Source organism: Carassius auratus, unplaced genomic scaffold, assembly GCF_003368295.1.
Source record: "Carassius auratus strain Wakin unplaced genomic scaffold, ASM336829v1 scaf_tig00009229, whole genome shotgun sequence".
Lineage (NCBI taxonomy): Eukaryota > Metazoa > Chordata > Actinopteri > Cypriniformes > Cyprinidae > Carassius > Carassius auratus.
Genome location: NW_020524015.1, coordinates 33,459 through 49,863, shown reverse-complemented (window position 1 = coordinate 49,863; position 16,405 = coordinate 33,459). Strand labels below are relative to the sequence as shown.

Sequence of the window (16,405 nt, the reverse complement as noted above, 5' to 3'; positions counted from 1 at the left end):
TTTTTAAAGAAATGTATACGTTTTTTTTCAGTAAGGATGCATTAAAATGATCAAAAATGACAGTAAAATGCTAACTGTTTTAAGCAAGATCTTTTATTTTATACTCAAAGAATCATGGGAGAGGGTGTATCATGGTTTCCCCAAAATATTAGGTAGCACAGTCATTTGCAATATTTATAAAAAAAAAAATATATATATATTATATATTGAGCAACAAATTAGCATATCAGAATGATTTCTGAAGGATCACCTGACTGGTAATGACTGCTGAAAATTAAATTCAAAATATTCACAATATTATTGTTTTGACCATATTTTAATCAAATAAATACAGCTGTGATGAGCCAAAAAGACTTCAGAAATGTTGAGTCACAACTAGCAGCTAAAATGATAGAATTACTTGACTATACTAAACAGAGAAGAAGGCTTGTCCAGATTTATGTTTTTTCCTTCGTCTACTCCAGAAGAATAGTAGAAGCTGACTTTTTTTTGTTTTGTTTTTTTCCAAATCCTCATCTGCTATTCTTGTCTTGTCTCTCCAAACAAGGCTTGAGCTACGGAAAGAAAAGTGTCAAAACAGAAAGAGTTGAAGAAATGTAAATATTTCCTTCTTTTTTTAGCAGCCCTCAAGGAGTTGTTGGCCTCCTCCTCAAAAGGGTATAAAAACATCTGACGTTGAGCCCTGACAAGTATCAAGACACCACTGAGGCAAATGTTAGAACGCAAAAAATAATAACATTAAAGACTGATAATAGTTATTCGCTACCACTGAGAGCTAACGTTCACTAGTGAGCAGAGAATTACATGTCATCCATTAGTCTCAGTCATAAGGGCTGTTTACTTTCTCTGAGGATCTTTAAACTTGTGTAATTTTGATAAAGAATCTGCGTACACAAGACAAGTGCTCACATACAGCAGCAGATTAACAACACTTCCCCTCATACATATCGCTAGCCGTGACCATATCTGAATTTCAATCCCAAATCCTGCACGCATGTGATCAGAATGATGAACGGCACTTTGCTGTCCCAAATTTCTTTGATACAAAAGCTTGGCCCACAGATCATTCAGAAGGTTTTGCACGGCTAAGCAGATATCTTTGAATTGATTGAACTCTGCTAATGACGAATTTGGCTCGCATTATCATTTCTCATTAAAAAGGTTGAAAGTGTAGCAGAATACAAAAATTAATTCTACAAGCAAAACAACTCCATTCGTTTCCGCAGATCTTTTAAACCTATTAATGCTCAAAATGTATCATTAAAACAAGGTCACTCCTGACACCTGTGTTGATATCCAGCTAGGAAATTCAAAGTGTCAGATGTGCTTAACTGTCCTAATACTTGAACACCTACAGATTATGTTCACAGAGTAAAAATAAACCTTTTGGTGCAAGCTGTGGTTTTACAAGCAAGCTGAATGAACAAGAGAAATCTTTTCTTCTAAAAGTGCCTTGATGAAGTTGAAATAATTGTAGTTTCTGACTTTTTCATTTAAACCGCATGAGAAATGTTTGAAAGTGATCAAGTATTTATAATGGCTGCATTTAAAAAAAAAATATGAATGAATGTAGGAAATGAAACATTTGAACTGCGATTAATCTCGATTAATCTCATCCAAAATAAAGGTTTTTGTTAACATAAAATGTATGTATTTTGTATATTTATTATGTATATATAAATACACACACATATAGCATATATTTTGAACATAGTTACATATATTATATTATATTATATTATATTATATTATATTATATTATATTATATTATATTATATTATATTATATTATATTATATTATATTATATTCAGAAACTATTTGATTTGAATGTACAAAACATTCATCTGTACAAAAACATTAACTTACATCCTGATTGGACATGTCCCAGTAAGGTCGTTCTCCGTAGGACATGACCTCCCACATGACAATCCCGTAGCTCCATACATCACTAGCTGATGTGAATTTACGATACTGGATGGCTTCCATTGCTGTCCACCGAACTGGGATCTTTCCACCCTGTTTAGTGAATAAAAGTCGCATTCAGTGAACTCAGCATCAACCACAGAAGAGTTAAAACGCACTGTATTGATGTTCAGTAACATTCTAGCATCACAATGCAGCACAGACAGTATCTATATTTGAACTCCTATCTGATGCACGGATTGATTTGTTTATTCTGAGAGCGCCGTGGGCTTCCAAGGCAGGTAGGATGAGACAGCGGCTTAATTGACTCACCGTTGTTGTGTAGACAGCTTCGGGATCATCGTCAATCACTCTAGACAGGCCGAAGTCGGACACTTTACATACGAGATTGCTGTTGACAAGGATGTTTCGCGCCGCCAGATCGCGATGGACGTAGCCCATGTCTGAGAGGTATCTCATGCCGGCTGCGATGCCGCGCAGCATTCCCACCAGCTGAATCACAGTGAACTGCCCATCATGCTTCTGTGCGAGCACAAACAGAGAAACGTTGTCTATCCATCACCAGCGCACAACAGACACATGCTCCATCCACCATGTGGGCCCGAGAATGAGCAGTGAAATGGTAAATCGCAGTGGGTGTAATGAACAGAACAGAAAAGATATTGTATTCACTGACCAAATTGTCTAGGGTGGTTTATACGTACCCTGAGGAATGCATCTAATGAGCCATTTTCCATGTATTCAATTACTATCATGACTGGTTTTCCTGAAAGAGCAAAGAAAAGACTCCATTAAAGTGAAGTGCGGCCAACACACACTGTACAAAAGCAGTAATGAGAAACAATTCGCAGACAATTCTAAAACACTAGATTCACTTTAGTCTGTCAGCCAGGCTTTTCATAAACCCTTTTGGAGGGTACACTCTCCAAAAATAATAATAAATGACCCTCAGCCACAAACAATATTATCCAAATTACAAGATCAAACCATAAAAATATGACTTTACAACTGAACTTATGGTAAGTCATAACTCTCTCTCAATTTTAGAAGATTAATTGTACGCTTTAAAAGTTCAATTTCAGTCAGACTAAAATTATGATTCGTCTTGTTTAAATGTCATGTAAACACTTTAGTCTGACTGAAATCGCACCAGTCTGGTTTTTGCAAAGTCAGACTAACAGATTTAGATGATGTCATTTATTGGAATACCACTGGCCTTGCCATTTTCGATGCGTTTCGATATTCAATTTTGCATCCAGGCCTAAATTTCTTGACAACCTTTTTGACAAAGGAATACACTTTAGCATATACAGTACTGCTGACAATGAATCACTTCAAATGTAAGGAAATATACTATTGTCTTTAAAATGGTTTAATGTTTTGACAAGCATTTATGGTAAACTAAAATATACTTAATGTAACTGATATTAAAACTTGTATGTAATGTATTTAATTATATTTGTGATTAATCATTTGTTATTAAGATGAAGTTTAGTATATTTACTTTAATATCAAATAACACCAAAGTGCAAATTATAACCAAGAAAAGTACTTTTTGTGGCCTTGAATGTGTCAATTCCATTGTTGTATATAAATGCTGTCAGAAAGATCTTGGATTGTATCAAAAATATCTAACATTTTTTTGAAGATGAACAAAAGTCTTATGTGTCTGGAACAACATGACATTGAGTAATAAATAACACAATTTAAGTGTTTTCTTTTTTCATTGATATTATATTATCTGCTATTTTAACACTTTATTTTAAGATGTCCTTATTACGTTACATGTACGTAACCCTAAACCAAACCCTAACCCTAACCCTAACCCTAACCATACAGTAAAGGTCCATGCACACTGAGTCTGAAATTTTCATATGCGTTATTTCATTTTTTTTTCTTTTCTTTTTTTTTGTATTCATCATCCTTTCCTATCAAAATGTTTGCTCTGGGTGTCTAAACATGGAAAATCATTTACTGACATGAGGTTGTGATTATTGTTTAACGTGCAAAAATTTCGGATTCGAATTTCAGACTGTATGCAAAGACCTGAAGTACATGTAGGTAATTAATATTACTCAGTACTTCAATGTATAATTACACTGTAGCAAGAACACCTTAAAATAAAGTGTAACCAAATATACTTTTAAGATTCGAAGTACACTAAAAGTGCACATTCAGTACAATTAAGTACACCTTTTTTCAAGAGAAGGAAGTCTTGTTGGATAAGCTAGTCTAGTATTCAGAGCTGCCCACCTCTGGTGACGACACCCTCCAGATGGACCACATTGGGGTGATCAAACTGGCCCATTATGCTGGCCTCACACAGGAAGTCCCGCCTTTGTTTTTCAGTGTAGCCTACTTTCAGTGTTTTTATGGCAACCGACACGTCCCTCTTTCCCGGCAGTTTCAGTCGTCCACTGCACACCTCTCCAAACTCTCCTGTGAAACACACAACCACCCGCAAGCTGAGTTCCAGAGATCCGGGCCACGTTTGACACCGTTGCCTGTACCTGTGCTGCTTAATACATGTCAGTCACACCAGCAGCAGGATTCGCCATTGTATGATGCTATGCATCAGTACACAGGGGAGTGCAACCAAGAGAGCAGATAATTGGATATGCTATATAGAGGACAAGCTAACACACTTAATACAGTTTGTAACTAAAAGCAATGCGGCAGCAATTCATCAATGGCGATGCATTTATGTGCATCCTGGCCTTAAGAGCAGACATATTAATTATAAACCAATCCTACAGCAGCGCTATCAATAACAAGGGGCCAGAGAGATGCACAGGCTGCTATCGGGATTATAAATATTTGGTTGTCATTTTGATAAATGAGAGAGGTGTGTGACTTAAGCGAGGCAGAGGAAAAGACAAGGGAGACAGGAGCAACAGAAGAGCTCACCTGCGCCGATAACCCTCTCAATCTTAATGCAAGAGGCATCCAGCTCCTTTGCGAACTGATGGACAGCCCTGTTCGGGTCCTCGTAGGTTTCAGGGTCAATGTAGGTTTTGGTGCCTGGAAATTTAACTGTAGAAGGGTAAGAGGATTACTGTTACGATTAAATATGCATGCCGCACACACACAGAGCCCGTGATGGACATTTGCGATTACTGGAGGGTAGAGGCGTGAGGCTGTGGGCTAAACAGTACACTGTGATGGAAGATAGCATGTCAAAAGGTCTCTTTCATCAAATAATAAAACCTATGCTTTTATTTTCCCCACATATTTCATGAAAGCGCTATTACATTTTCTTGTTAACCTTCTCACAATGGAGCCGAAAGGGTATTAGCTGTACAGCATGGCAGCAGCATTCGTACCTGTCACTCATTGGATAATGGGTTTCAGAAGACTGAACTATTAGTTTGAATGTAGAGAAAGAAAATTTCACTGCATGGGAACATGAATCTAGCAGTAATTACAAAAACAAACATGAAACTATTCTTCTTTGTCTTTTTCGGCTTCTTAGCATTAATATATAACTAATAAAAATAATAAAAATTAATAAACCCATTGATTTAATTAATTATTAATTGTAAAAACTATTATTATTGTTAATAGTAAAATAATAAATTATATACAACATAGCACTATTTACAAATTATTTATGAATTATTCTAATAACACTCATTAATTAATTATTTATTGTAAAACTATTATTATTATTAAAACAAATATTAACACTTATGAAATATATTTAAAAACAAAAACAGTCAGCAATTATAATAGTATTATTATTAACATTATTCATTATTATTAACATATTAATGAATTCATCAAATAATAACATTAATTAATTATTCATAATAATATTCAATTAATTAATTGTATTAATAATTATTAGTAAATATCATTTTGATTGTTAATAAATTAACAATGGCAATAATTATTTTAATACAATTATTAATAAAACACTAATTATATGAATATATTTTAAAGTATTACAAGCAATATTAAACTTTCGTTTATCTAAAAACAACACTTTAGGCCCAAGTAATGTTTTCACCCAGTTTTACTATCTAATCAAGTCCTATAATTACATTGCTACCTGTCAACTTAAGCTCAATTTAATGAGATGCAAAAACTAATAGGCTACAACACGCTGAGATGAAAACGACTAAAATGGACTGTTGCTAACAACTAATTAAATTACTAATTTGCAACAAAAGCAGTGCTGAGGAACAGAGAGAGAAAGCTTTTTTCCAATATCCCCCAGCTCCTTCACGGCCGTTTCGGCCTACGTCATAAGAAAACGGGCGGCACTGTGCTCCAGTCATATGCAACGACAGCTGATATTTCCCATCTTCTCGCCTGCTATAATTGCTTCGTCCATCTAGGCTGTCAGTAAATCTGATAGTACGTGTTTATCACTGTTGCCCGCACAACACGAGCAACAAATTGGGTGTACGAGTATGACGCGCACCTTATCTGTCTTTTGTCAAAGCAGCCAGGATCTTGTGCTTTTGCGTAGCCGAGCAGGTTCTCTTCATAATCAGATGTTGTCTGTAGCGTCTAGTGCTGTTTTTGGAAGGGCTGTTTTGCGGCGAGAATATGGCAGTCTGCAAGTCTTAGTGTGTGGGCAAGAACACTAGTGAGGTTGAGCTGCCCCTGTACAAGCAAGCTGTGCCACCTTGAACCTTTGTTTCCAAATCAGCAGTTTGCCTACAGCACTGATCATTAGCAGAGCAAGTCTAGGGAGGCCGTCGCCAGCGCTATCTCTTCAGGGGCTTCATTAGGGACTGCTGAGAGAAAACATCTTACTGGCCGAGAGGCCTGGGTGCAGGGGTTCACAATCCAGAAAAGTCAAGCACCTAGAGGAACATTGTAACACTGACAGCTCTGAAAGCTCTCTTTAGATGAAGATCTGGATTTGAGGGTATGTTTCTGTAGGGTTATGGCCTAGCTTTACACCATAGGCGATTGACATTAGGGTTGTGATGGTGAGGAAATTTTCCCACCAGTTAATCGACATTTAACAACACTGGTAATACCAGTATCACTGCGGGGGAAGGGGGCGTTTCCTATTTTCCTTGTTTTCCTTTGCTTTTAAATAGCTTGTAAAAGCGGCGTGTGCATTTTACTTTCACTTTCAAATAGCGGCAATTCTGTGTAAAGCAATTGTTCATTTTCAGTTCATTTGAATTTTCCCCTCTTTTCTTTGCTTTCCTTCGCCTTTAAATAGATTAAAAGCATCATAATAGCAGCAGATCAGCGTCAGTTGCTTGAATGCAACAAAAAAATACAACGTCAAATTCACTTTAGCCTATACAAAGCATAGAACTTTTATTAACAAAACTAAAATAAAAATACACCATGCTATAGGGCAGGCTATGCCTTATATAAAATAATAAATAACTTACATAAAGTTTAAAAACAAAACATACAAATACAAAACTCGAAATAGGCTAAGTACACATAAATAATATATAACCAAATAAATAAGAAACGTAGAATGTTTATTAGCCAAATTAATAAGAAAGCTTGGAGACATCTTAATGTCAAATAAAATAAATAAATGACACAAAGTTTAGAAAAAGTAAAAATCTGCAAATAATGTAGAACCAATTAAATAAGAAACAAATTTTTTAAAAAAACTTCCAAAATCACTTTAGATAAATGACAAATTTGCCAAACAGGCGATTTTGCATTTCGTTTCTAAACTAAATTGTCTGCCATCGTCTTGTCTGTCTCACCTCACTTTTCTTGTCAGTCAGCTCGACTCACTTTCCTCACTGGATAAATGAAATCTGATTTGTGATTTGATTGTTGTTGGGCATGCTAGATTGAGCAGCCGCATTGAGTTTTTAATTGTGCCGCGGTGGGCAAGTGACATAACCAGTGTTGCGTTTTAACACAGGTATCACCGTCAGCACCGTCTATCACGAAAAGCCTACTAGACATGTATTCTGTGAGTATGAAACAGTTCAGAGCATTGACTGTGGGTCCATACGATAATTGGTGGACACAGACAGAATTGAGAGAGAGGTCAGACAGGATTGGGGAAGGACCGCAAGGTAGTGCTCAACGGCAACAGCGCTATATGTCTGTCCACTGTCCATGAGTCTATCGGCATCAACAAACATTGGTTTTAAGAAGAAAAAAAAGTGTAATGGATTTTCTTTCTCATCTCTTTGATATCAGTCTATTATTTTGTTATCAAAGTAGTATAGACCAGGCTTATTATACTACTTATACTACTTAAGTGGAGATTTACAGCTGGAAAGATTAATAAAACTTTAGCTGTCAATGCAGGAGAAACATGCAAACATTTGTGAAATCGAAGGTACGTGACTAGAGAAAATAGAGATAAAGGGCTGTGGTATTTGGCGTTTATCCAATGGTCTGTGGGTGGAGGTATAAAAAAGTTTGAAATGTGAAAGTTGGCTCTGTAGTAGTTTCAAGAAAACCCCCGAAGCGGTCAAAAGTCAGCAGAAATTGTCAGCAAAAGTCTGCTAGATTTAAAATCTTATATAAAAATTGAATACTTGGAATTTGTGCTCTGCATTTAAGCCATCCACAGCAGTGAGTAGTGAACAAACACGCACACAGACACACACCCGGAGCAGTGGGGTTCTGTGCCTTGCTCAAGGGTCTCACATTGAGGGTGGAGAGAGTGCTGGATATTTACTCCCCCCTCCTACAATCCCTGTCGGACCTGAGACTCGAACCCACAACCTTCAGGTTACAAGTCCGACTCTCTACCCATTAGGCCACGACTTCCCCCAATAATTTCCAACCATAACATGAAAACAACCAGAATGTTGATGTCGGTACATCCCTACTCTTTATTGTTAGCTGTAAGCATTAAACTAAAAAGCAAATGTTATATGTTGAGATATTTAATCAGAACTGGAGCTTATGAGAGGCTACAGCTGTAATGGTTGACCAGAACATGATCAATGATGTACAGCATGGCTCAGTCCTGCTCCTCCCCTCCTGGAGAGTTTAGTTCCAGTGCTGCTTTAACACACCTGCCTGTAATTTCCAAGTGTGAACCCAAAGACCTTGATTAGCTGGTTCAGGTGTTTGATTAGAGTTGGAACCAAACTCTGCAGGACGGTTCTCCAGGAGCGCGGCTGAGCACCACTGATGAGCGTGTGTATAATGAGCTGATGAAAGCTGGCACTCACATTGAAAGTAGAGCTCCTCGTCCCCTTCCTGATCGGCCTTACTGTAGCCGCAGTGTCTACACAGGGAACAAAAAGAAACTAATTAAAGGCCTGCAGTGACCAGGCATATGATTTCAAACATAACAGGGCTATTGAGGGCAATACATCTTGACTCAACCTGAAGAAATTGTGAAATCGGAAATGTTAATCAGTATGTTTTTCTTGACACGGAATAGAAATGCCATGAATTCCTGTTCCGTTCTGTTCCAAGCTATGAGCTCTGAGATAAATTAATCAATTATGTGATTTTTGTGTGTGTGTGTGTTTGTGCTGGCAAGTTGTCTTTCACAATTAATAGGTTTAGGAAAAATAAACATCGAGAATAAGTAAATGATCTGCAATCTGGAATTTCTGGAAATTATCTTGCCAGCTGATTACGGGAAATAACTCCATAATGAATTTAACTGATATGGGATACCAAAGCATTCAGAGCATTCAGTGCTAATGGACATGCAGAGGAGCAATGCGTGTTTGTGAAGGATTCATGGGAATTAGTTTACTCCAGTAATATGACAAACATTATGAGTGAAATTTCAGATGGAAAAACACTGGCGTTCTTGGTTCAACCATGACAAACAGGTAAAAAAGGTAAGACTGGGAAGGGTGGATTTGCAGTTGTGAATCCCATTCTGGGGTGTATGCTAGCAGCATGAGCTTGTGAGGGGGAAATGCAACAGAGGTCACATTCCCACAGTGTACGACATGATGGTGGGTGGGTGTGATCACACGAAAGTGGGCAAGGGTGTGAACTCCACAGCTATGGTGGCCTTTGAGGGACAGAAAGCAAACTGAGAGAGCGTACGAGACTCACAGTAGCGGAGAGTCAATGGGGGCCGCGAGAGCGTACCTTCTCCCTATGATGAAACCAAACACCATAAAGACCAGGATTATGGTACCGGCTACCGCCACCACCGCAATGATGATGACTGGATTCTGCTCACTCGATATGACTGTAGCTGCAATTAAAACACAAATGAACAACACAAGATGTCAATTGTAGTCCTGTAAGTTTGTTAATGAAATATAGGAGTTCACAATATATAGTTACCATGTTGTTAGCCAATATTCAAGTTTTTTTTTTCTTTTATGTTTAGTTTTGTTTTAATATTAAATGCTCATTTCCCCTTTTGTAGATTTAAGTTATCTTTTTCTGTCATCTAACAATCAAAGTTAATTTTTAAAAATCATTTAAAAGTACTACTGAATGTAATTTTATATATATTTTAGAAAGACAGGTAGAAAAAAAAACTTAGTCAGTCGAGTGTGTTTTAGTTCAATTATTCATTCGTTAGAATTTAGTTAAATCATGGAAAAATGTAATTAAATGGAACAAATTCATTTTTTTTTTTTTTTCTGAACAAATTAGTGTAACGTCACCACGGTTTACCAAAACTGAATAATATATTGTAACAATTCATTAATAAGTAATAGGAAATAATTTTTCACAATTTCTGCTTTTCTCCATGTCATGTAACTATCTTGTTACAAAAGATTTCTATTTCATATAAAAGCTATTCTTTTCTTTCTGTTAAAAAAAAAATAAAAAATAAATAAATGTTATATTGAAACATGTTCCTTGAGCACCAAATTAGTAATTTCTGAAGAATCATGTGACACTATGATTGGAGTGATGACTACAACAAATTTAGCTTTACCGTGACAGGTAAACAATCACATTTTATAGAATATAAATAGAATATTAATAGAATACACATATTAATACATATTAATACACATATCAATAGAAAAAGATATTTGAAATTGTGACAATAAATAAACTAAACTAATATTACTGCTTTTATTCTATTTTTTTTTTTTATCAGATTAATGCATAACGTCATGTGTAGGACTCGTCATGTGCGGTTTTTAGTGTTTCATTTCAAATTTATTTACATAATAATAATGACTTCTAATCAGCCACTTACTGATCTGCTACTGGAATCATTTAGAATTGTAATATTTGTGTATTCCTAATTAACTATTTGGCAATAGGAGCAGCAGAATAGCTTAAAGCAAAGCTTCATTGAAAAAGCACGGGACGGTTGTAACCCCTTTTCGTCCTCTCACTGCTGCGGGGAGGGGCTGGCTCTATTTTAGTGTCTCGCTGAGTGCACGGTTCTACTGTTTCTGAAAGTGGGCTTAATAGTCCCAGATGGTAATACAGTGGCCTGCATTTGAAACAATGACACATTCAGGTTGGATTGTTTCTCGTTAGGTTTGTTTCTCTGAATCGAAAATACTGCGCTCATTGACGAACTGCATAGGGAACCGAAACTGAACATCTTATCGAAAATACACAATGTCTTAGAAACAGTCTGGGTCAGAGATTTTAATCAGGAAGAAACTGGACCTTACCTTTAAGTGTAATCGGATAGATCCTAATACAAAACCTTGCTAATTTAGCGCTAGACTAGCATACTTCTTAACAAAAAAAAAAAAAAAAACGGATTAAAAATAGCTTAAAATGGCTTTTTAAGCCATTGTTTCACATACTCTTTTGCTCACCAGATCCAGTGGATTCTTCCTTGGTGGTGACCTCTACTCTGGGACCGAAAGTGCCGTATCCCGCGGCGGTGAATGCTCGGATCTGAAAGATGTACGCTGTGCTTGGCTTCAGATTATTGACTGTGGCTGAAGTAGACTTTGACTTCACGGTGGAGTAAATGCGATCCTTCTGGTCCTTTAGGTTCAAAAGAAGAAAACAAAATAACAATCTTGTCACAGGGTATCAAAAGCACAAATTGTACAAATTCTTTACAGAGAGGGGTGGTTACGCTGAAGTGTTTGGCAGCGAATAGTGGAGCATTTGGCCTTTTTCACACGCAAAGAGTTCAAGCAGAGGCAATATCACAGTATTTCATCCGTAACCTGGGTAACCAGAAGCGAGCTGTTTGCTAGGAGCTGGTGCTTCATTTGCAATTGGAATGTCAAAGAGAGCTTGAGGAAACACAAACACATGCACACCCACACAGAGTATACGGCTGATCCCAATTTGCATGCTATCCATCCTATATAGTAGGCGAGGTTAAGATTAGTGTGTCACAATGGTATGCAAAAGATGTCTGAAGATGCCTGTTCTATTTTGAGTAAAAAAAATGTTCACCATGCTTTTTTTTGGTTTATATTGCCCACACCCTGGACACAAAGAAAGAAGTTTGTACTGGTCTACTAATACTATTTCTTTGTCTTTCTTTTTTTTTTTTAGTTTGAACGAATTCATTTATAATAAATGTTGTTATTTTCAGATAATGTTAAGAGTAAAAAAATCAATTGTCTAATTTAAATGAAATGTATTAAGATAATGAATTTGGTTATATGCTAACATTTAAAGCAAACATATTAATCTTTGTCCATTTCATCCTTAAAGTAAAATAAAAAAATTAAAAAAAATAACTACAATTAAAAAAAATGAATAAGCTAATTTCAGATAATGTTAAGATTGTGAAATAAATTGTATAGGAGGAATTGTGAGATGCAAATTGGCAGTTATTGAAAAATAACATTGCAATTAATTTAATAATTAATTTATTATACAAATGTGATAGAGACAATTACAAGACTGAGATATCACATATAGAGATATTGTGATCATATAAAATAGTTAAAAATTCTGATAAAACAAATAACAAAAAAGAGAGACAAAAAAAGGTGTCCTCAAAAACTGTTTTCAACATTTATGATGATAATAATAATAATAATAATAATAATAATAATGTTTCTTGAACACCAAATCAGTATATCTGAGTGATTTCTGAAGGACATTTTCATGTGATACTGACGACTGGAGTAATAGCTGCTAAAAATTTAGCTTTTCCATCACAAAGATAAACTGAATTTTAAAATATATTACCATCTGATATTTCATAATAGTATTTATTTTATTTTTAATCAAATAAATGCAGACTTGGTGAACACAACATACTTAAAATTAGAAGTATAGAAGAAAAAAAAACTGGATGGAAATGGGCTTTCCTCCATACTGTACATGCAAACCCACATCCCCTGTGTGAACACACCATGTGCAACACTGCTGCACCACAGCATTTTCCCACTGATCTGCAAATTATCTCTCATGGACTTCAGAAGAGAAAAAAGAGAGAAAAAAACTCTTAAATGGAATGCCACAGGCTGTTAGGACTGAAGTCAAGCTTGCTTCTAATTTTCAAACAGGATGGACTACAGCCAGAGAACGCTGCTCCTGCTTTCACACTGCCTAAGAGACCGGAACCCAACAGGCCAGCTCCTTTCTGCTCATGCCTGACTAGCTGACTTACGAGCTTGAAGGTAGACCCTACAAAGCTGTGCTTTATAATGGATGTGGGGGGAGGAGGGGTGATACTGAACAGGAGAGTGAGCTGAGGTGAAAGAAAATGAATGTTCATGTGTTTGTGCTCATGTTTTTTGGGAGTATGATTCTAATTAATGTTTTAGTGACAGTGTGTGCGTACCTGCAAGGGATTGTTTTGGGGTGTTTTTTCAATGAACAGATGCTCAGGTAAAAATACCAGATGCATGTGTGCTACTCTGGTGTGTGTGTGTGTGTTTCTGAAGTGGTCTTAAACGTTTACGAGTGTTGCTGTGGTAAACTAAGATGGACCTGTGTATGTTTGTGTGGGATTGGTGAAGGACCTCAGTCTAATTAAAACCTTATGAGAGTCTCATTCATTATATCAATTAGAGGGGAAGGATCCACTCAGACCGGAGCATTTGACTGCAAGCTTTGTGCACATAGAATGCAAATCATGAAAAAAAAAAAAAAAAAAAAAAAAAAAATATATATATATATATATATATATATATATATATATATATATATATATATATATATACAGGATAGGACGGGTTGCATGGGAATTGGGATGCTGATAGACAGGCAGACACAGTCATTTTACATTTTGTGAAACACACAGATTCATTAATATCTTATGTTCTGGAGCAGGTGGTGTGTACTCACTTTCTCGTAGTACTTGATCTCGTATTCGGTGATGACGCCATTGGGCTGCTCTGGTTCCTGCCAGGAGAGCTGGACGCTGTGCTGCTGAACTCGCTCCTTTATCACCTCACTCACTTGAGATGGAGCTGAAAGAATGAAAACAGGAAAGATACTGACTTTTAGTAATTCTCTACACATTTTCAACTAGTACAATTAAAAACTAAATAGTATCTAAAATGACTAAATTGATTTATATATATTTAAAATGAGTTTATTTCATACTAAGTATAGTTGAAATATTTACTGATATATCGCTCAAAAAAAAAAAAGGTTGAACTTTTTTTGGAGTACTATTTCTTAATATTAAGCCTAAATGGGTTTTAATGCCTATTTTAATGATGATAGCATGATCTCTGAATAATAGCAGTCTATAAATGCAAGATTTTTAAAGTGTACCTAAAGTATGCTTGCAGACTTCCACTTTAGCACAATTAAATCTACTTCAGTTGGTTGGTTGGACTTCAGCACTACTTCTGCACAATTAAAATGCATTTTAAATGCAATTAAAGTACAAAATTAGTTGTTCTAGTTTAACAGATTTAAAGTATCCAAGTTTAGTAAATTTATGTTACAATTGCAGATTATTTTATTCGGCACAGAAATATTTAAATGTATTTGTAGTATACTTAACATGAAATCAATGTATTTCAAATTTACTTTAATATATTTAGTATATTTTTTCACTAGGGATTTCATGCATTTATTTTATGCATTTTTTTTTAATTCATTGATCTCAACAAAGCTTAAAGGAATAGTTTACCCCAAAAAGAAAATATTGTCATCTTTTACTTACCATTATGTCATTACAAGCCTGTACAAGTTTCTTTTTGCATGCTGAACACAAACAAAGACGTTTTACAAAATGTTGAAGAATCAAACAGTTGTTGACTTACCTAATAGGGAAAGAAAGATGTGGGCCAGCAACTGTTTGATTACCAGCATTCTTGAAAATATCTTCTTTTGTATTCAACACATGAAAGAAACTCATACAGGTTTGGAACAAAATGAGGGTGAGTAAATAATGACAAACCTTTCATTTTTGAGTGATATCTCTTTAATGTTAAATATTTTTATTGATTCGCTTTTAATATTTAAAATATAAAACTACATTAACATAAACTTAAAAAATGTTCAATTGCAGGAAGCCAAGTAATTACCTATATTAAAGATAATGCGTTAAACACTTGTTAACAAAAACATATAAATAACGGAACAATATAACTTATAGTATTAGATGGTGTTTGGATAAAATAACCTAAAACAAATCAAACTCATACTGAGCGAACAGCATGTTAATATATTCATATATGCATAAACAAAAACTATTCCCTAGCTTTAATGCAAATTCAGTACCTGGCTGGCACAAATGCACAAAGACAGAATCTTGTGTCACTACTGCTCCTGCTGATGAATATTCACTTGGTGGCTGCTAAATGTTTACACCTCATAATGGAAATTTCAATTACTGAGCAAACAGCACAAGACAGCCTTATCCCAGTCAGAGTAAAACTGCAACGTCTGGCTTATGAATGTCAATTAAGTCAAATTAATTCTGCCGACACATGTGCAAGCGTATTTTAGAGAAATGTACCCTAACCCCAACGCTGACTTTCCCAGCACCTCAATTATTCCCTCCCTTTAGCACCACTTCCCAATCCATGTGTGCCTCCTATAGTTTCTTCTCCAGTGTGCCATAATTGTCTTTAAATTACAAAGTTATTGCACACGTTGTACGTTCACTCGGTATACTATTTCCAAATGCGGTGTGAATTTAAAACGAGGGGCTTGTGGGTAACCCAAATTAAATTCCTTGTTTTTAATAACTTCAGAAATAAGATCCGTTCGAAGGTAACCTTCGGATAAGGACGTTCTGGAAGAAGTGCATGGAAATGTAGCATTCATGCATGCGCCATTAATGAGTGTCCATTCTCAACGGACGTCTGTTAAAGTAAGAAAAGACTTTTCTCAAGATGAAGGAAAAAAAAAAGAGAATTAGGCTTCGGGAGGAATTTAACTCAGGAGAGAGTGAGAGAAGCAGTGATCCGTTGAGAGCAAAGTTTCAAGGTCATAACCTCATTTGACCCGGGATTTTGTTTTGCGCTGATCTCATGGCAATGAGTGATTCAGGGTTAAAACCTCATTACAGGACCACGGATGGCAGCACAGATCCAAAACCGCAACAGTCAGACTGTGTTTTGACATAGCTAGTGTAATCCAACTAAAACAATCTAATTTCCCATCCAGATCTGAAGGTCGGCCAGACCGAACGCACACCATACTGTGCCGGCCTACATGCTCATTTGTAACAGCAGCCA

The 16,405-nt window shown here is 35.9% G+C and overlaps 1 protein-coding gene across 1 annotated transcript in view; it reads right to left on the bottom strand.

Annotated features, from left to right (window-relative positions):
• Nucleotides 1–1,868: 1,868 nt before the first annotated feature.
• LOC113072499 (ephrin type-A receptor 7-like) overlaps nt 1,869–16,405 on the bottom strand; it is a gene marked incomplete at its 3' end in the record, with an annotated part of 46,202 nt that continues 31,665 nt past the window's right edge. Inside the window, exons 2-10 of the mRNA XM_026245496.1 lie at nt 14,052–14,176; nt 11,591–11,777; nt 9,945–10,053; nt 9,059–9,114; nt 4,833–4,946; nt 4,179–4,364; nt 2,630–2,691; nt 2,238–2,447; nt 1,869–2,018 (exon numbers count right to left, since the gene is read on the bottom strand). Coding sequence (XP_026101281.1) covers nt 1,869–2,018; nt 2,238–2,447; nt 2,630–2,691; nt 4,179–4,364; nt 4,833–4,946; nt 9,059–9,114; nt 9,945–10,053; nt 11,591–11,777; nt 14,052–14,176 — 1,199 coding nt within the window. The remainder of the gene's footprint in view (nt 2,019–2,237; nt 2,448–2,629; nt 2,692–4,178; nt 4,365–4,832; nt 4,947–9,058; nt 9,115–9,944; nt 10,054–11,590; nt 11,778–14,051; nt 14,177–16,405) is intronic.